General features: G+C 36.5%; 5 protein-coding genes and 1 long non-coding RNA gene across 7 annotated transcripts; 5 read left to right on the forward strand and 1 right to left on the reverse strand.

Moving 5' to 3' along the window:
* Window positions 1–1,075: 1,075 nt before the first annotated feature.
* Window positions 1,076–4,422, forward strand: LDL2 (LSD1-like2). Its single transcript, XM_012986821.2, has 2 exons — window positions 1,076–3,226; window positions 3,450–4,422. Exons 1-2 carry the CDS (start codon window positions 1,678–1,680, stop codon window positions 4,130–4,132), a joined length of 2,232 nt encoding a protein of 743 aa, XP_012842275.1. The 5' UTR covers window positions 1,076–1,677; the 3' UTR covers window positions 4,133–4,422.
* A 1,596-nt stretch (window positions 4,423–6,018) lies between these two features.
* Window positions 6,019–9,548, forward strand: LOC105962503 (hypothetical protein). Its single transcript, XM_012986820.2, has 13 exons — window positions 6,019–6,258; window positions 6,379–6,492; window positions 6,920–7,030; window positions 7,104–7,166; window positions 7,281–7,394; window positions 7,490–7,639; window positions 7,712–7,789; window positions 7,889–8,110; window positions 8,214–8,300; window positions 8,397–8,516; window positions 8,663–8,755; window positions 8,934–9,149; window positions 9,299–9,548. The coding sequence occupies exons 1-12, from the start codon at window positions 6,082–6,084 to the stop codon at window positions 8,991–8,993; spliced, it is 1,389 nt and encodes a 462-aa protein (XP_012842274.1). The 5' UTR covers window positions 6,019–6,081; the 3' UTR covers window positions 8,994–9,149; window positions 9,299–9,548.
* Window positions 9,549–10,294: 746 nt separating this feature from the next.
* On the forward strand, window positions 10,295–12,850 carry LOC105962501 (uncharacterized). Of its 2 annotated transcripts, none has more exons than XM_012986819.2 (5): window positions 10,295–10,660; window positions 11,441–11,715; window positions 11,808–11,930; window positions 12,031–12,321; window positions 12,426–12,850. In XM_012986819.2, exons 2-5 carry the CDS (start codon window positions 11,467–11,469, stop codon window positions 12,633–12,635), a joined length of 873 nt encoding a protein of 290 aa, XP_012842273.1. In that variant the 5' UTR covers window positions 10,295–10,660; window positions 11,441–11,466; the 3' UTR covers window positions 12,636–12,850. The 2 variants fall into 2 exon arrangements, with proteins under 2 accessions (XP_012842273.1, XP_088667661.1); XM_088811535.1 differs by having other exon boundaries at window positions 10,570–10,720.
* Window positions 12,851–13,999: 1,149 nt separating this feature from the next.
* LOC105962499 (hypothetical protein) lies at window positions 14,000–16,490 on the forward strand. The gene is made up of 6 exons (XM_012986817.2): window positions 14,000–14,627; window positions 14,978–15,055; window positions 15,612–15,646; window positions 15,738–15,793; window positions 16,025–16,120; window positions 16,229–16,490. The coding sequence occupies exons 1-6, from the start codon at window positions 14,181–14,183 to the stop codon at window positions 16,285–16,287; spliced, it is 771 nt and encodes a 256-aa protein (XP_012842271.2). The 5' UTR covers window positions 14,000–14,180; the 3' UTR covers window positions 16,288–16,490.
* A 237-nt stretch (window positions 16,491–16,727) lies between these two features.
* On the reverse strand, window positions 16,728–18,504 carry LOC105962500 (hypothetical protein). Its single transcript, XM_012986818.2, has 4 exons — window positions 18,254–18,504; window positions 18,051–18,121; window positions 17,104–17,187; window positions 16,728–16,932 (listed from the first exon to the last, which is right to left on the reverse strand). Exons 1-4 carry the CDS (start codon window positions 18,378–18,380, stop codon window positions 16,909–16,911), a joined length of 306 nt encoding a protein of 101 aa, XP_012842272.2. The 5' UTR covers window positions 18,381–18,504; the 3' UTR covers window positions 16,728–16,908.
* Window positions 18,505–19,932: 1,428 nt separating this feature from the next.
* Window positions 19,933–20,484, forward strand: LOC105962497 (uncharacterized). Its single transcript, XR_016029236.1, has 2 exons — window positions 19,933–20,089; window positions 20,323–20,484. It is a non-coding gene; the product is annotated as an uncharacterized LOC105962497 (long non-coding RNA).
* The last annotated feature ends 189 nt before the right edge of the window (window positions 20,485–20,673 follow it).

Below are 20,673 nucleotides of genomic sequence, written 5' to 3' on the forward strand. Positions count from 1 at the left end.
GTTGTTAGATTGGAAGCAATGCATATGAGAATTCAACCGAATTAAATTTATAAAAATAATTCAAAATTATTTTGTATTTCATGTGATAGGTGAATACATCTTAATTTTTTTTCTTTAATTTTTAAAAAGTTACATTTATAAAATCAAAATTATTATGTATTTCATGTGATAGGCGAATAAAAAAATAAAACTGCCAAATTCCGTCCATAACGATCGGATAAAATCCAATTTTTAGAACAAGTTTTGTGTTTTCATTTTTATATCCAAAATTGTATTTTTTATATTTTTCAATTATTTTTTCGGAACGAAATTAGAAATAAATTTTCAGTTCCAATTTTTATTTTAGTTTTAAATATTTGCGTTAAATACATTTTACACTCCTAAAGTATACCCTCTGTAAAAATTACCTCTTAAAGTATCATTTGTAACACGTACTCCATCAAGCATAATTTAATTTGTATTTTAAATTCTAGTACCTTAAAATTTTCTCTTTTACTGAAAGGAATAATTAAATTATAAACTAAAATTATCTGTTGAAAAATGCAATATTTAAAAGTTTAAAAATATTATCTTTCGTTGGGTATATATTTAATAAATAACATGTAATTGTTGTTCGACCAATTAGTCGAATATATTCCTATCAATAAATTTGAAGAAATCAATAGAAAACTAATAGTAATCTTAAGTATTTAAATTTATTTTAGTTCATTAATTTCTTAAAATATATTTTCATTCATTATTTACAATATAAATTACTTTCTAATTAATTTTGAATAATTTAATTTTAGTTACTTTTCAATTTTACATGATACAATAATTATTAGATTGTTATGTTTATTATGTTTTAAATTTTAAAATATAAAATAATTGATGTTGGGGGGACAAGTGTTACAAATGATACTTTAAGGGACAATCGTTAATATGCTATACTTCAGAGGTGCAAAATGTATTTAACCATAAATATTTTAATCTAACATACGTATATATTTGAAGCCCGTGGGCCCAATGAAAGCCATCACAAGTTTCATGATCCAATTAAAAGGCCCATTTATCATTTCCTAGCTGGCATTTTTACATATCCCATTACACGTGTAATTTCCCTCCAAACAATTGTACAATTTCCTACGTCACTGAGTCAACTCGCCCTGTCCTTGTCTATGTGCAAAATCTTTCCCAAAATAAACCCTAATTCCCCTCAACCGCAATTCCGCCCTCAGCAATTCGACTTTCCCTCAGCGGTACGTTGTCCTCTCCGCCTCTCCAATTCCCCGCACCATTGTTTTACTGTTCGCCGTCACTCCGTCCGGCGCTGAATTCTCACAATTGATAAAAATTGAAGGAATTCAGTTATCATTTACAGTCAAGTTTTGGGCTATGTTCCGTTACCTCATCGTGCCGGACGTTAAGTTCTTCCAATTGGAAACTGGATTTTTTTGTAGCATTTTGTAGTTAAGAAGGAATGTGGTAGAGAATTATGGGTTTTTGTTAGTTGATGTCTAAGACTCGTGATGATTGGTTGTTTATTAGTTGATCAGAGAAGAATTTAGTTCGTACTTCGAATTTTGTTGGAATGTATATGGTTGTTTTGTTGAAGAAATGTTTAATGAGGTTCTGATCAAAGTTTTAGATATTTGAATTTTGGGAATCCAGTTAAGAAGGTTTCAGAAAGTGGAAACAATGGGGGAGACTGGGCATACCCCGGTATTACCTAATAGTTCCGGTTCCAAGAGATCATCGAGAAGAAAAACGATCACGAAAAACTACGACGAGAATCTAATGGATGATCTGATAGAGAAGCATTTGGGCACTTCTTCGAGGAAGAAAAACAGAACGCAGCAAGACTTGGAGAAAGAAACCGAGACCGAAGCCATGATAGCGCTATCTTTAGGGTTCCCAATCGACGAGCTGCTCGAAGAGGAAATCGGGGCCGGGGTGGTAACCGAGTTAAACGGGAAAGAGCAGAACAACTACATAGTCGTGCGGAACCACATACTCGCAAGGTGGAGGGCCAATGTGCACTCGTGGCTTTCCAAAGGGCAGATAAGGGAAACAGTGAGCAACGATTACGCCCACTTGATAAATGCTGCCTACGACTTCCTCCTGTGTAATGGGTACATTAATTTCGGGATTTCGGCTTCGTTCGAGTCGCAGATTTTCGAGGAAACTACGGAAGCTTCCGTGATAATAGTCGGTGCAGGTCTTGCTGGATTGGCAGCAGCAAGGCAGCTTATGGCGTTCGGTTTCAAAGTGTTCGTCTTAGAAGGTAGGGCCCGCCCCGGAGGTAGAGTGTACACTCAGAAGATGGGGCAAAACGGTAATTACGCAGCTGTCGATCTTGGCGGTAGTGTAATAACTGGCATTCATGCAAATCCGTTGGGTGTTTTAGCTAGGCAGATTTCGGTTCCTCTTCACAAGGTAAGAGACAACTGTCCTCTTTACAAGCCAGATGGTGGGCCCGTTGATAAGGAAATCGATACGAATGTCGAGCATGTATTTAATAAGCTTCTTGATAAAGTCACCCAACTTAGGCAAATAATGAGCGGATTTGCGGCTAATATTTCTCTAGGTTCGGTTCTTGAAACACTTAGACAGTTATACGCCGTCGCTAGAAGCAATGACGAAAGACAGCTTCTCGATTGGCATTTCGCTAACTTGGAATTTTCCAACGCCGGTGGACTTTCGAATCTTTCTGCTGCTTATTGGGATCAAGACGACCCTTACGAGATGGGTGGGGACCACTGCTTTCTCGCGGGTGGGAATTGGAGAATAATTAGAGCCTTGTGTAAAGGGGTTCCGATCTTCTACAACAAGACCGTTGAAACCATTAGGTATGGGAATGAAGGCGTTGAAGTTATTGCAGGGAACCAAGTCTTTCGAGCAGACATGGTTCTTTGCACAGTGCCTTTAGGAGTCCTTAAAAAGAGAGCGATCCGATTCGAACCCGAGTTGCCTGAAAGGAAGCTAGCAGCAATAGAAAGACTCGGTTTTGGTTTGCTTAATAAGGTTGCTATGGTGTTCCCCCATAATTTCTGGGGCGAAGATTTGGATACGTTTGGTTCGCTGAGAGAATCAAGCCAACAAAGGGGGGAGTTCTTTTTGTTTTACAGCTACCACACCGTTTCGGGTGCTCCGGTCCTCGTTGCTCTTGTCGCCGGAGATGCAGCGCAGCCTTTTGAAAATGCGGACCCCGCTTCTTCAGTTCACCGTGTTTTGGGCATTCTCAGAGGTATAATAATTACTAATTCTGCTATCTTGCGCTATTTTTAATTATAACGAATCTCTACATTTAATGATAAGTTTTCGAGAAACGGTGAGGGCCATGGCCCCCTCGATGTCCCATGCTGGCTTCGCCACCTAATCTGTAGATATTAATGCCTATGTTGTTTTTTGTCTATCTTTTTGGCATGTTTTGTTGAGCCTTTTTAGGTCTAATTTCCATCTTTTTTCAGGTATATATGGGCCCCAGGGAATCCACGTGCCAGATCCTATACAATCAATATGTACAAGATGGGGGAGCGATCCTCTTTCTTACGGTTCGTATTCACACATCAGAGTGCAATCTTCTGGAAATGACTATGATATCCTCGCAGAAAGCATAGAGGGTCGTTTATTTTTCGGCGGCGAAGCAACTAATAGGCAATACCCTGCCACCATGCATGGTGCTTATCTGAGTGGCCTCAGAGAAGCTGCTCGCATCCTCCAAGCTACACGGGCTAGACAAACTAACCCTAGGAAGTCCGTCATACAGAAGAATCTTGGACAGAGCATCAGTGACGTTTTATTGAATCTTTTCAAGAAACCCGATTTAGTGTTTGACGATTTTAGTTTCGTGTTTGATCCTTTGTGTGGAGAGCCAAAATCTTTGGGATTAATGCGCGTGACTCTTAGTTGTTATAGTGAAGATTCGGTGAATCAAGAAGTGGTGCAGCTTTATACTGTGATATCTCGTGAACAAGCGCTTGAGCTGCAGGGTGTTAACGGAGGAAGTTCGGATAAGATTTCGTTTTTGTTCCGGAATCTTGGGCTGAAGTTGATGGGTGCAGATGCGTTAGGGTTTTCGAGCGATGCATTGATTACGAAACTTAATAGCTCGAGGAGGGGTAGGGGTAGGCCCCGCTTTGTTGCTGGATAACTAAATGCGGACGAATTGTTATTAGAGGATATTTTGGTCATTTTTCGTATAGGGGTGGGCAGAATCGGGATTTTGCGGAATTAGGGATGCGATTTTGGAAACTTGCTCGAAATGGCCCGTTTGCCATTTGGTCGAAGGTGTTTTGAATCTGTGTATCTAATACTCGGAGCATTAGCTTGTAAAGAAAGGATATACAGCTGTTGTAGATTTTGATGTTTTTGCAATTTTCAGTATACAGTGGATGTGTTGTAGAAAACAGTGTTTTTTATAATCGGATTATTTTTAGATTTTGATGTTTTTTGCAGTTTTCATTATACAATGGTTTGTGTTGTAGAAGACACTTTTTTTTTTTTTTAATCGAATATGAATTTTGATTAGAACTGATTCAGACATCGGCTGAATTGATCTGATAATGATAGTCTTTTTTTTAGTTTATTGAAAATTGTGTGCGGCATTGTGTGTAGGGGAGTGTTCACTTGATGGTAAATCGATCGAACTGAACCGAACCAAAAATCTGGTATGTGCCAAATATCGAACCGAAAATTCGGCTCGGTATTCGGTAAAGATTTTTGGAATCCCGGTATGTGGAATTTATGCTCGGTATACCGAATACCGAAATATGTAATTAATATTTATTTATTTATTCTTTTATTTTAAATTCTTTTAGATTGATATTTTTTCCCCATTATTTACAAATTAGCCTCTATTGATAATCACCTTTTGGTTTTAGAGTTGATTATAGAAATTTGAATGTCAAATTCTAGAATTAATTTGTTTAAATATTATTTTTTGACATTTTTTATAATACTTTAATATATTTTCAGTTTTACCGGTATCGAACAGAAAAAATCAAATTAATTAGTTCGATTTGGTAAACTACTGAAATTTCATTTAACCAAATTTATGGTATGGTTCGGCACGGTCTGAATGAACACCCCCAATCACATAAAATATTGTATTTTGACAAATTTTGTTGATCAATTGAATAAATATCGTCGTGAAAATTCTCAGTATGGTTTATATTTCTCGTACGAGAATAGAGTTTATTAATACATTTTTCATGTAACATGCGTTTATTGTACGAGAGTGGAGTTTATTGCTACGAAGTGGAGCTAAGTTTGTGTGTGGCTTCTGATAATAATTCGAACTTTATTAAACTTTTTGTTTAATGAGCGAACTTTATTAAAAAAAAAAAATTAATGAGCGAACTTTATTAATCTGAAATTGTGAAATTGCAATTTGCAAATGTAACACATGCGATAATTCTCATAAATTAAATGAAACATGTCGAAAAGGATGTGTATTTGAACAAAAAAATTGAACACAAAAGATAGAGATTTGATTCTCATGAATCTTAGTGCATTAAATTAATACTATGGTACATGATATTTACATGGTCATCATCATTATTATAAAACTAAATGTTGCGCTATTTTTTTTTAGACACGTGATGAATATTGTTTTAGTTTTAATAATATCATTTCAATTTTAAACGAGATTTTAACTATTTGCATGTCTGAATTAGCCAAAACTCAAAACACACAATTTTCAGTTATTCGAGTAACCTTTTTAATACAACTTGAACCACCAAGATTGGATGTCGGATGAGAAAGATATGCATGAATAAATAAACGTTAACAAAAAAAAAAAATTGAGTTATCTAAAATTCAAAATGTAACTCATTCATATATAAAATTTTCATTAGACCTTCAATTTAACTGTTCAAGTTATATTACAAAGTTACTTAAAAATTTATATATTTTGTATTTTAAATTTTACTAAAATCAAACTAGAAAGGTGTCAAAACTCCATTTAAAATTAAAATAATATTAGTAAAATTGAAACAATATTTACTATTTCATTGTTATTTTTTTAACTAGGGGCTCAGAGGTATGGGGCCTTCAATTAAATATTAGTAACCGGAAAAAAGTAGTCCTCTTGTGAAGAAAATGTTACTTCTCTCATCCTTCACCACTTCGGCTCATCCTACCCTCAGTTTCACCTTATCCCGCCCACGCGCCGCCGCCGCTGCCGCCTCTTACACCAGAATCACAGTTTCTGTGCTCTCAAAGTCTCGAGCCTCAGTTGCCTCTCTCCGTTGCGAGGAACAAGTGTTTGTTCCGGAGGTACAACCCATCGCTGCACACTAGCTTATCACACTCATCAAATTCGATGTCTCAGGGATAGTTTTGTCTACCTATATTTTTATTTTTTTATTTTTTCGTGATTTATTGGCAATTGATTAGGTTGAGAAAGCGGTGGACTCGTTGTATTCGGAGTTCCGAGCAGTGGATAATTTGGTGGCGCGAAACTCTGCGCGCGTGCTCAAAGCGTTTCAGAATGCTCGTGTTGGATCTCATGTAAGCTTCGAATTTCACAGAAATTTAAGCTTCCTATTTTGTTTGCCTTTTACTAGCATTGCTTGTGCTAATTGTTCATAATCCGTCGTTAGCACGAAAGGCATTGGTTACCTAATTAATATCCATTATTTGTTTGTTGATCGTTGAAAAACTTCCAAATCATATACCATCAGTAACATAACACTCAACCCCAATTAAAGCAACATTTTACTAAAGTATTTCTTAAGAATTGATTTTACCATAATCCCGTACAAAATTAAGGGACTAGGTCACATATTAACGTATTTATCAAAAAACATGAAGGAGTATTGTAATTCCCATATATCACAACTCTTGCATAGCTTATAGGTCAATTACACGATTTTTTAGCTTTCTCTTATTTAGCGTTTTTTTGTGCTTTCCCGTGACATGTATATATCCGCATCAGCATTTTGGCGGCAGTACAGGATACGGTCATGAAGAAGCTGGTGGGCGTGAAGCCCTGGATCAAGTCTTTGCAGAAGTTTTTGGTGCCGAGTCTGCAATTGTTAGAGCACAGGTTTGCCATTACCTATTTTTCTTCTCTGGTCGAAGGGGGTGATACACTTTCTTAACTTATTATTCGATTCCAGTTCTTCTCAGGTACTCATGCAATCACCTGTGCCTTATTTGCTTTCTTGAGACCTGGAGATGAGGTAGTTTGTTTTTCTTTCGCACTGTTTCATTTCTTGTTTTAAGATTTACTCTTTGTGTACACCGCTCTGTGCTTAAGATGCATCAATAACATGCTTAGACTGATTATTTGTCAGCTTCTAGCAGTTGCTGGAGCTCCATACGATACACTGGAGGAAGTTATCGGAATTAGGGATTCCGATGGTTTAGGTTCTTTACGAGATTTCGGAATAGACTATCGAGAAGTGCCAGTATGTCGCTGCTAGTATGCTTTCATTCAGTTGTATATATGCTCAGATTTCTTTTTCTCTTACAAGTGTTGATTTTCTGATTTATCATGGTACAGCTAGCCGAGGATGGAGGGCTAGACTGGGCTGCCCTAAGTGTTGCCCTGAAACCTCAAACAAAATGTGCACTCATTCAGAGGTCATGTGGTTATTCGTGGAGACGCAGCTTGAGTGTAGATGAGATCGGAAAGGCCATAAAGATAATCAAGGTAACATTTCTCCATTCTTTATAAGCAAGGATTTGTCATCTTACTTATCTTACCATCCATGTTTGTATACAGTCTCAGAATCCAAATTGTCTAGTCATGGTGGATAACTGCTACGGTGAATTTACGGAGAGAATTGAGCCTCCGATGGTGGTACATAGCATTTATTTTTCTTTCGTAATTTCTCCTTTTCATCATTAGAGTTTTTCGGTATCAAGATTTAGGATGATGGTGCTGTTGTGTGGCTGGCAGGGTGCAGATCTAATTGCCGGAAGTTTTATGAAGAATCCCGGTGGAACAATTGCTCCATGCGGTGGTTACGTTGCCGGAAGAAAAAAATGGGTAGCGGCAGCAGCTGCTCGTCTCTCAGCACCAGGTCTAGGAGTTGACTGCGGTTCAACTCCAGGTGATATTATGCGAATATTTTTCCAGGGTTTGTACCTTGCTCCTCAAATGGTTGGGGAAGCTGTAAAGGTAAACTATAAGCCATCAGATTTATTGTGTGCTTCGTGTTTTTGTTTTGTTTAATTTTATTTTATTATATGTGCCACGTCATCACATCTTAAGCTATTAACAGGGAAGCCTTCTGATTGCTGAAGTCATGGCAGGTCAAGGATACAAGGTGCAACCAGGTTGCCGGGTTCCTCGCCATGATGTAGTGCAGGTTTATTGAGTAAATTTACATCCCATGTGTTATTATTCTATTAATATATCAATGAACCGATGATTTGGTACTACATAAGTTGTCCTGCATTTTCAGGCGGTACAACTTGGAAGCCGTGAGCGCCTGCTTGCTTTCTGCCAAGCTGTGCAGAGAAGTTCTCCAGTTAGTTCTTTTACAAAGCCCATAGCAGGCGCCACCGCTGGCTATGCATCTGAGGTATTGTTTAGCTGATTCCAGTACCCAATTCAGTTATAAAAAAATCCAAATATAATAACTATTTGCGGGCTTTCATTTCTTTCACATCGCATTTCTTGATTCTGAGAATCTTGTGATTCCAATGGGAAATTACTTGTGTGGCATAGGTGGTATTTGCTGATGGGACTTTTATTGATGGAAGTACGAGCGAACTTTCATGCGATGGACCATTGCGTGAGCCATTTGCTGTGTTTTGTCAGGTGCGCGCTCCCGTTTGCTCCTGCACTTCTTATAAATAAACCTTTTTCTACTTCTTCCCAGAAAAAAATGCACAAGTGGAAATCTATTTGTGTATCCCTTTGAATCTCTATGAACCGATTCAATCCATCCTGTTATTTACTTAGTATGTTCGATTTTATGTATGAATTTCATGAACAGGGAGGCAGCCATTGGACTCAGTGGGGACTAGTTCTAGGGGAGGTTCTAAAAGTATTATAGAATACAACACATATCGGTTCTTTTAATGGTACACTCGTTCAACTTTAATCTCACCACTCTCCATCCATCAACCGATCTTGTGGCTAATGTGATGCTCTTGAGAGGTGGCTTCAGTCTGGCGTAAATTCTTCATTATTTCTTACTGCAAACTAGTTGGTAAGGTTTAATTGTGAATTTTGCCTTAAATACATGACGGAATATATGTTTTTTTTTTTTAAAGTTATACTAAGTAGTAGGATGATTGCAAGAACTGCCCTTAATGTTTTTGGTCTACCATGTTCTAAGTGTTCAATTTTGTGGTGCAGTTACCAGCTTTGAATTGCACTCTGCCATTGTTAGTCGAAATTTTCGCGGGAAAATTAGTAACATGTCCGGATAAGAGCTTTTAGATGAGTCAAGTTTTGTTATCTTCCAATTGCAGTAAGAATTGTTGAACTTCTAACATGTATTAGTTATTACATTTAACAGATGCAAGTTAAATTCTATGGGGGGCTTTGTCGGTCAATCATTCAATTCATATTGGATATGTATGTAATATATGGCCCCATTCCCATACCCGGTTTATGCTATGCTACATCGGGTGTAATACATCGGGTAGATCTTTATCATTTACAAGCGCGCACACACACCTACATTGGCATACGTAGATCAACGGTAAAAATTCACCCGGTAAAATCATTAAATTTATCATTACTAACAACGACATTAGAAAGAAAAAAAGTACCGTCCACACACATAATAATCTTTAGCCAAATAGTATTTGGTATACATGCATTAAATTTTGTAGTTGGCTCAATCTTCTTTCTAGCTAGCTAGATATATGTGAAGGGTCTCATCTATTGAAGGTGAAAAAGAACACGTACTACATTTGTTTTTTTTCATCCTCCTTTTTCTTTTTCTTAATATGAATTAGTAATATAGAATAGAATGGTCTATGAGATGCTATATATGGTGAAAACATTGGGTAATTTTGTACTACAGATCTATAAAAAGAACCATTCACTAAACACACATGCGTACGATGCAGAATGTCAGAATCAGTTGACGTATTTCACCGGGTGTAGTAGCATCTACAAAATCAAATAGAATCATTGCATATGTTTCAATATTTTACTTTTTAAAATGGGGATTTACTTCTTCAAATCACTAACCATTCACTACAATTTCTTCAAATCACTAAACATTTGCAAAAAAAAAAAAAAAAAAAAAAAAAAGAAGAAGAATCCTTAATTTAATCGTGATCAAGACCATGTACAATCACGTTCATTCATTAAAGCAAATCTTGTAACAAATATCTTTTATTTATTCAGTCCCAATAGACCCACTATCACACAGTCTTTGGCTTCACCGCTGATATTCTTGTTTTTTTGGCTTCTCAATTCTCATCATATATATATATCTCACCTAACAATCAAACCTATACAAATCCAACGACTCCAATAATACATGATTACATCTTTACACCCTCCCCCATTCCTTCATTTATTAATTCACATTATTATTATTTTAAAAATTGTTTTTTACCCAAATTGATATTTTTTGAAGCACATATTAAAGTCAAGACTCGGCAAATCCAACAATCTCGGTTCATTCCGTCGACAACAAAAGCAATCAACTCTTGTCTGATTTCTTCACATCTCCGGTCAAAATTCACTCCCCTCATCTCTGTAAGTGTTCCTTCTTCCTTCCTTCATCAAGCGATCTCAATTCCGTTTCTCCAAATCAGAGTACGCTGCATCTATCTATGTAAATAAGTCACATTTGCGGATTTTTATCAACTACGAGCTGTTCTTGTCTGGGGAATTTGTTTCCGTGATGTGTGTGATTTTGATTACCTAGGTTATGATTTTGTGTACTTTTACTGTGTTTTTTTCAATTAAGGTTAAACTACTTGTTGGGTTGATCATGCTATTATGTATGCTGTTGAGATTGATACCTGTTAGTAAGTAGTACTGCATAGAATAAGGTTTTACACAACTTCTGAAGATGAATCGTCGTATTACAATGATGAATTAATAGCTATTATGAACTCGTGCCGCAGTTTGAGTTGTATGATAGCTATTATAAAGTCGTGCCGCAGTTTTGAGTTGTTAATTCTGATAATTTAAAATTAAATGGCAAATGCAAATTGTTCGAATGGATCCAACAGATCTACTTATCGTTTCTATCTTAGTAGATTATGGCCTGGAGGTCTCCTTTTGCATTATCCGTATTAACGGAATTATATGCTAGCTGTTTTCCCCTCTCGAAGAAGAATAAGATTGCGGGTTCGCATTTATTGAAAAAAACCCCAAATCATTATTTTTTGAATCTTTATGATAAATTATCTTTTATGATAGTGAAAAATCTGGAGTAAGATTCTTTTCCATTAACTCGCCCGTGCAGTTAGTTCACGAGATTAATCATTAGCTTCATTATTGCAATTGAGATTCAATACGTGTTTGCAGGTTGAAACTTATTTCTCTGTTTAGCCATGGATCGTGGCCAATTTACGCTGATGGGATCGACCGTGTGCGTCATGCTCTCCCTGCACTTCTCAATACAGTTAGTTTCTCAACACTACCTATCTTGGAAGAAGCCGAAGGAGCAGAAGGCAATAATTATTATCGTACTCATGGCTCCCTTATACGCCATTGACTCCTACGTCGGTTTGCTCGACATTCGAGGGAGTACAACATTTTTCACTTTCTTGGATTCTATAAAAGAATGTTACGAAGCTCTGGTGAGTTTCTTGATAAACCGAGATAACCGTCTTTTGTCTTTGCTTAAGATCATTCATGTAACGTAATTAAGTTTTATTTCGTGTAATGGCAGGTGATGGCTAAGTTCTTGGGTTTGATGTATACTTACTTGAACATATCAATCAGCAAAAATATAGTGCCCGACGGAATCAAAGGAAGAGAAATCCATCACTCGTTTCCGATGACTTTTTTCCAGGTACAACTCGAAATCTATATCTATTTATGTACATTGTTTTTTTTTTTTTTGTGTGTGTGTTAATTCGTTGATCGTTATTATAATAATATTGTAATTGCAGCCTCACACCGTACGTTTGGACCACAAAAACTTATCACTTCTCAAGCAGTGGACATGGCAATTTGTTTATATTCGCCCCGTTTGCTCTGTCTTGATGATAGCACTTCAACTTCTCGACATTTATCCGAGCTGGCTTAGCTGGACATTTACCCTCATTCTAAACACCTCCGTTTCGCTGGCCTTGTACTCTCTCGTAATCTTCTACCATGTCTTTGCTAAGGAGCTGGCCCCACACAAACCTCTAGCCAAGTTCTTGTGTGTAAAAGGCATCGTCTTCTTCTGTTTCTGGCAGGTATATATATAAAATGTGGCTACGAAATATTTTTTTCCTAATGAAAAATGATTTGAAATCAGGATTCGTATATGCTTATGAGTTCGTCTTCGTTTCTTTATTAGGGAATTGTGCTGGATATTCTTGTGGCAATCGGGATAGTAAAATCGAACCATTTCTGGCTTGATGTGGAGCATCTACAGGAAGCGCTGCAGAATACGCTTGTGATTGTTGAGATGGTTTTCTTCTCTCGACTTATGCAGTATGCTTACACCGCCGAGCCTTATCAAAAGGGATCGATTTCGGAAAAGGCAGAAGAGAAGAAGAAAGAGTGAATGGGGAAACCTAGGATTGATTGCAATAACATTCTTGCTTCATGGTGTATGTGTGTGTAAACCATAGGTAATATGATGCTATTATTATTATTATTATTATTATTATGTCTTTTTAGCTTCTGTATTTGTATCTTTGAATAAGAATAGTACCACGGCTTCTCTTTTCGGCCTTGTGTTTACAGTTTTTGTGAATCAACTGGCCATTTTGGAAGAAACTCTATTTTATACTCCCTCCGTTCCAAATTAACTGTCGCTTAGGGGGATTTTTCTTGTTTCAAATTATCTATGTCACTTTAAAATTTCAATGATGCATTAATTACTATTTTCTCAATTTTACCCTTATTACTATTCATTAATTGATTAAAAATTAATGGAAACAACATTAATAACATGGATATTTTAGTCATTATATATACTTTTCTCTAAAATCGACGCACATTTATTAATTTTCTTAATATGTGCGCAACAACCCAAAGCGATAGATATTTTGGCATGGAGAGAGTATTATATATTGGCTGCAAATGACTTTTTCTTCCCAATGAATAGGACAATTTACGTCCAACACGAAAACCTCTCTCTTGTTTTGGTAATTACAATCATCTATCAACTTTGCATTGTCTTACACGTTCATCCTTGTAGTGTCAAATTTACTTACCAAATGACCGGTTTTTCATAAGAAATACGTACTTAAGGGAGTGGTTGTAATTATCCAAACAAAAAGGGTATTTTAGCAATTTGATATTATCTCAGGAGTTGGCCGTAATTTGCCCCAGCCATTATATCTATAAGATGATTACTGCAATTAATAAACGAACGAAAATATCAATTTCAAGAATGGTCCCTCCCTGGAAACAGATACTTCATTCTTCCTTGGATTATCTTTGGCTAAATTATTTCTACATATAACAAAACAGTGCAGAGTCAAATAATACTCCAAGATAATATTAGGGTAAATTACACCTATACCTCTAAGGTAAGATAAAATAAATTTAAGTTTCATGTGGTATTGATAATTACAATCACCTCCATGTACATTGTAGAATTTATAACGGGATAATGCATATGATAAGTTATACGGTGAGACTTCGAACAAACTATTAATTTCAGGAAGTGATGGTGTCAACATAGAGCTAGGGATGATTTAAGAAATATTGGGGGAGCCGTGTCATCCCCTAACTTTATATTGTCTCCACCACTTCCTGAAACTAATAGTTCGGTACAACTCTAATGTAATAACTTATTCAATGCATTATTCGGTTATAACTTCTAACTATGTTTCAGGGGACTAATTGTAAATATCGATACCACATGGACCTTAAAATTATTTTAGCACACCTCAAGCGAGCATGTTGTTGGTGGGGCTTGTTTACTAAACAAAGAGGCAGAGAGCAAAATCAATAAAGAAAAATCAATTCAATTTTATTATCATCTCCATCCAAACCATGAAATTAAGAGCTCCACTACTTCATAGACAAGCACCAACAATGATAACTTCTCTTGCATAAACAACTTTCATCTAACACAAGACAAAAAAGCTTTTTTGCCATGCCAGCGTTACTACATGTTTCCATCAATTTCTCATCAGCCCTGCACCCTCCCCACAGATGCAAATGCAACACTTCTTTCAAGTTCGAATTACCACAACCCAGCAATTATTACCCCCACCTAACTCTAAAGATTGAATCTTTCCGCAAAGGCAGGTTCAAATCTGATGCGTTGGGGGATAATTTGCCATTGTTAGGAGTGGGCAGGGGCAAAGATGGAATTTTGGTGAGTAAAGGGAGGAGGAAGAGGGCAGTCGCGGTGAAATTCAATAACGGCTTTAATGGGCTTGGTGGAGGCGGCGGCGACGGCGGCGGCGGCGACGGTGGTGGGAGAATTAGCGGCGAGACATCAAGGATGTTGGGGAATCTTGGTTTGGCAGTTTTACTGACTTATCTTTCTATGACTGGGCAGTTGGGCTGGCTTCTTGATGCTATTGTTTCCATTTGGGTATTTCTCCTCCATTCTTTTATTTTTATTTTTATGATATTATTTACATGTATCATGTATGTATGTATGTATGTATGTATGTATGTATGTATGTATGGATGGATTTATAAATCATCTGCTATATTGTTAGAATAGGATTTTAGTTATTTAATTCAGATATGTAATTATCTTCCTTGCTGTACCACATAATTCTAGGGTTTTGTTATCTTTAAATAACTATTGTTGTTTTCGAATTCGAATTCCTTATGCAGAATATTGTTATTATTATTCAATAAACCTTACGTTTTTTCGTAGAAAATATGCATCGCGGATTATTTAAAAAGCATTTTTCGTTGGAATTTTTTTTTCAGCTTCTTGCGGTGCTCGTACCGATTGTGGGTATCGGAGCTTTTCTATGGTGGGCAGGCCGAGATATTGTCCAAAGCAATGTAAGATATCTTTAACTTCATTCACGTGCTATTCGACTTCTTTTCGTCTCATGTCCGAATTCAATAATGTGTTTGTAAATGCTTCAACCACTACCCATGTGTCATGCAGTTGTGCTCTTTGGAATTTATACATTTCGCCTACTTACGTTCGGCCTTTTTGCTTTGATGGTTTCAGAACCCGTGTAATATTTACGATCCTGCTTGCATGTTCGAAATAAATATATTTTCACTGATACTTATTTGTTTTATGAGCTTTCTTGGATTCAAATGATTTTATTTTCTTAGGCATGAGAAGATCGTTTTTACTATTCCTTCTGTGGGGACATTTATATTAAGATTTTAATTGTTTGTTAAGGCTCGTTATTCTGAAACTCGTGCTTATCGGCACTTGATTTTTGTAGATTAGTGGTAATTTTACCACTGTGCTGCTTAAGTTGTTGAGCCCTCGGACTTCATTATTAGATTAATGATTCTTCTGCTTTTCTTTTTACGATACACGATGGTGTGATTAGATGTTTAAAGATCCGATCATTAACGAAACCCTTTTTTTGCACAGTGCCCAAATTGCGGAAATGAATTTCAAGTATTCAAGTACGATATACTCGAACCCTTCATTAATATCTTAAGCTTGTAATTTTATTGGTTGATTCTCTATTCAATTTTTTTATTTTTTTATTTGCAGATCAACATTGAATGACGAGCTGCAGTTATGTCCGTTCTGTAGTCAGCCATTTTCAGGTATAGGGGCCGATTCGTCTTTTTACCGCATTGAGTTAATCTGATTTCCTTTGTTTCTCTAATCTAATTTTACTTTATTACATAGTTTTTATCACATATTCGAAAACAAGTTTTTTTTTTTATATATATATATATATTTAGTTTTTATTGTATAAGCGATGTAGAACTACATTGTGGTGGCATGCATGTTTATGTAAGCTAAAGAATCGCTCGTTCGTTTGTAATATGCAGTGGAAGGCAATGAATTTGTTAGTGATCCAGTGATGTTTTCGAATCAATCCACAAAATTTAATCAAGCGTATGGCGATATTCCTCGTAAAAACAAAGGTTTGCTTCTTCTCTTATTAAGTGAATAAGAGAAACTAAACCATCGAATATCAATAATTATTCAGAATTATCTTGTGGTGACGATTACTTTCGTAATATTACGTACAGGAAAGGTTTCGAAGGGTTCTGTGGTGGATATCGAAGCAGAAATAAGAGATGCAGAGTAGTAGTTTTGTTGTATGATTGAGAAAATCAACCTTGTTTGGAAATATATCCAATGAAAGCTAATGGAACCAGGAAGTTTGACAGACAAGATGGAACTCCGATTCCGGTCGTGAAAAGTATGCCGTTGGATATTTCACATAGCACATGATTTGTGTAAAACATACGTAAGATAATCAACATCGCCAAACAGATTATATTGCAAAATTCATGAGCAGAATCCATCACATCGCTACATATACGTGAGATTGTTTAGAAGGTCGAAATCAGAACATAATTTTTAAATTCGTAAAATTCAATCGAAAAATTTCAAGTTTTGGAACACAAGTTTTTCTTTCCGAATTTTCCGATTTCTTTTTAATCGAAAATGGAACTATACATAAAAATTTTGAAAATTCCAAAACTTGCAAAATTCCTAATTTCCATTTTTTTTAGTTGGAATCGGAATTGATTTTTTGCTTCTGAAAAAAATAGAAAGTTATTTTTCGAAAACGTAAATTCCACGTCGATCAGTCTGAAACATAATGACCCTTACAAAACTAGGACTGCCCAAAACTGCACCTACAATCTCAAGTCATGATCTACTAAGTAGCCACTTTATTTCGAATGCACGTCTAACCCCGAGACTAGTGTGCCCCTTCTCCAACTTTCTGAAAATGATACAATGCAAATTAGTATTATGTAGATAGATTGCCGCATCAAAAATCTCTATACACAAACATAAAATCATGGTAGCTAGTTGATAGCCAGTATATGTTGAAGCCCAGAATAAAACCACGAACGAATAACGAAATATGAGCAAAATCAATATATAATAGTACCTCTTCGTCTTTCTTGCCCCCTGAGAAGAGCTTGAAACCTCCATAAATGAGCAATCCCCAGCCAGTAAGAGACACAATCACAAACTGTGAAACACCAAAAGCAAAACTAGTTAGACAGACTAAAGATTTTCGAGTTTGTGTTCACACCTCTTCGCGCAACTAGCTTGTGTGCAAACAAATATAACCTCGACCTGCAAGACAAAACTATTTCCGATTTTCTTTTGCAATAATTTGTTTGTTTTCTTTTGCTCCCATACATGAAAGTCTTGGTTATTGAATGAATATGGCCCAAAGACTGAAAAGTAATACATTGAGTCGGACATGTAGAACATTTTTTAATAATGCGAGAATTACTCTCACGTTTGTAAACATTTAGAAAAGCTCAATCAATTACTCAAAATAACATGATAAATACGAAGATGATTAACAGTTTCTAGTGACACAAGCCTGAATTATATGCTCACAGTCTCATTCTTTCCACTGGCATCCGGTTTTCTATACTTGCATTACCCGATGTAAACAACACACGAGCAACTCCTTTCATTAATTCTCAAGTCCCATAGTAAACATCAAAATACAACACGAGCAATAACTTATGTACGATACATATGCTGCAAACATGAAATACTTAGCTATTGTGTCATACGATAGGCGACATATTCAATATTGATACTCTTCCACTATTTCCCTTCTTTGGTTTTCCTGTGTACGGTAAGCTTTCATCTTTCTTTTCTTCGACATACATAACCGTTTCTTCCGTAATGCCCATCATTCAGTTTACAGGTGTAAGAATTCCGTCAACCATTTTTGCCAGCCAGATTTTGTTAACCGGATAATTATCCAAAACACAATTCAATTAAAATTAATATAACATACTAAAATCCCAAATGATCCACTAATTGGAAAAAGAAAAAGGAATCAGAGAAACAAAATTGAAGAAAACGTACTTGTTCTTCTTTCCACTTTGACGGACTCATCGGGTCATCCCAAACATTCACCTTCGGAGGCCCGTGATGATCTAATACGAACACATACAATCATTATCAGGAAAAAAAAAAAAAAATCGATGAGTATGAGCCGCCCGCCGGAAAATGTAATGGACCGAAATTTTTAAATCGAATTAATTAAGAATGAGGAATGGAAACCTTACCGCCACCGCCGGCGAGACCGCGACGCTGGACCAGGATCGAAGCTCGGGCGGAGGTGGCTGCTGATTTGGGAGTGGAGAGCCTAGCAATGTTTGCAGCTTGTCGAGCCGCCGCCGTCCACGCCGCCATCTTTTTTCCCCAAATTGATTAAATGCGGGAGGCAATGAGTGTGTGTGATGAGATGTAGTAGCCACCGAAGAGTTGGAAAATGGAGTTTCAGAGGAAGTACTGGAAATGTATAGAAAATGGTGCCATAGAAAAGAGGGTAAATGGCACTTTGCCCCCCGAACTATAGTGACTTTTGCACGTTACCCCCTGAACTAAAAAAATTTACAAATTTTTACCTGAACTCGTAAAATGTTGGCAAGGTGCCACAAATTTGCCGGAAAATTTCAGTTTTTGCCGGAATCACACTCTCATGCGCTGCACATGAGATTTATAAGGGTACAATTGTCAATTCAAATCAAACTTAACCCTAACCCCCTTTTCCCTCAAATTTGGCAACGATTTACCCCCATTTTTTGCTCACTTTTTCCCTCGTTTTTTCATTCCCCTCTTCTATATCATTCCCTCCCAGCTTCTGCAGCTCCTCTATCTTCTGCACTTAAACGATTGCTACAGATATATGTGTATTATCTTTCTATTTCTTTGATATGCATGACCTAATCATCTCACTTATGTATGTGCATGTTTTTGTGTGTATATTGAGACAGCAGATGTTTCCCTCTGAAAAAACAACAACAACAAAATGACTGAGCAATTGAGAGACGAATGAATGTGTAGTCTATTCTTTTTTCTTTGTTCTTTGTTCTTTTTTGTTTTTTCTCTCCAAATGTATTTTTCTCTTTTCTTTGGAGGACCTTTAAATATGCATGGATGGAGGGACCGATGAGATTTGGACGCGGTGGAAAAACAGAGTCGGAATTCATGTGATTCACTGTTTAATTAACTAAATGCTTGACAACATCAATTTAAACTTATATTAGTTTTTTTGCTTGGTTTCGTCTATATTTTGCAAGTTTTTATCTATCTTTTTATAACTCATAAATAAAGAGTTGGGGTTCCAGAAATGGAATTGCAGTTTAAGAATGAACAAGAAAATAAAAATAATAATTTATTTATTGTTTGGATTATTTGATAATCATGAAGACTGATGTGGCTCCTCTATCTTCAGTGCTCAAACGATTGCTGCAAATATTTTTAAAATGAGCAAACAAATGGGGGTAAATTGCTGCCAAAATCAAGGGGAAAAGGGGCTAGGATCAAGGTTGATATGAAGTGACAATTGTACCCTTAAAAATATCATGTGCAATGCATGTGACAGTGATTCCGGCGAAAATTGAACAATTCCGGCAAATTTAAGGCACCGTGCCAACATATCACGAGTTCAGATAAAATTTTGTAAAAAATAATTGTCCAGGGGGTAACGTGCAAAAGACACCATAGTTTGGGGGGCAAAGTGCCATTTACCCTAGAAAAGAAATCAGGGTTTTGCTCTTCAAGATATGTAAAGTTTACAATGTTCCCCAAAATATTATGAATATTTCATTTTGCGCCCAAAAATATTACATGTTGGCATTTGAGTCCAAAGTCAGAAACGTTGTTGTCGAGATGCGATTTACCAGGACTCAAGTCAACGGTTTGCCCTTTCGACACTTTTTCTAAGAAGGCTTTAAATTAGAAGATATTTCCCAGACTGATATTTTTTCTGCAGGAAAAAATAAACGAAAAGAAAACGGTGATGGGGATAACGGAGGAGCTCCGGTGGGCCGCCGCCAAACTAATAAACGTGGGTAAATTTGCCGTTGACTCAGCCGTGAACGAGTCCCTCCTTAGAGGTTCTCACCCGGGTTCTTTCTGCATCAATTTTATTACGCACATATGCATACATGTTTATATATAAATTATACATATGAAAAGTAGAATTATTCCTTTGATTATTGTGTATTTGTTGCACGTTATAGAGCAATCAAATAATTATTATTCCAAATTTACAAATTATATCTGAGAGTATTTCAAATTAAATTTCTTTAGTTGATGATTTATCTTGATTTAAATGTTTTATATGTAGGGGGTATGCAAGTTTATGCAGTTGTGAAAGGAAAATTAAAGGGGGGGCCGCCCCCTTCAGACGCCCTTCCTAACAGCTATAGGAAGCAAAATTCAGTGGTGGTGGAAGAAATGCAAGCAAAACTGGAGATAATGCAACAAGAGCAAAGTAACATGCTGATCAGAACAGAAGAACAATTAGGGCATCTCAAACACTTTTCCGAAGACCCGCCCCAGAGTTCGACGACTGAGTCAACTCGTCGGCCAAAGATTTTCATTCGATCGCGTCTGTAAAAGAGTTTATTTGTTGTAGTTTAATATGCTCCGATGATTGTGTATTATACAATGAAACTCGGTGTATGTGAGTGGGCAA

Source organism: Erythranthe guttata, chromosome 13, assembly GCF_056151865.1.
Source record: "Erythranthe guttata isolate IM_541 chromosome 13, IM_541, whole genome shotgun sequence".
Classification (NCBI taxonomy): Eukaryota; Viridiplantae; Streptophyta; class Magnoliopsida; order Lamiales; family Phrymaceae; genus Erythranthe; species Erythranthe guttata.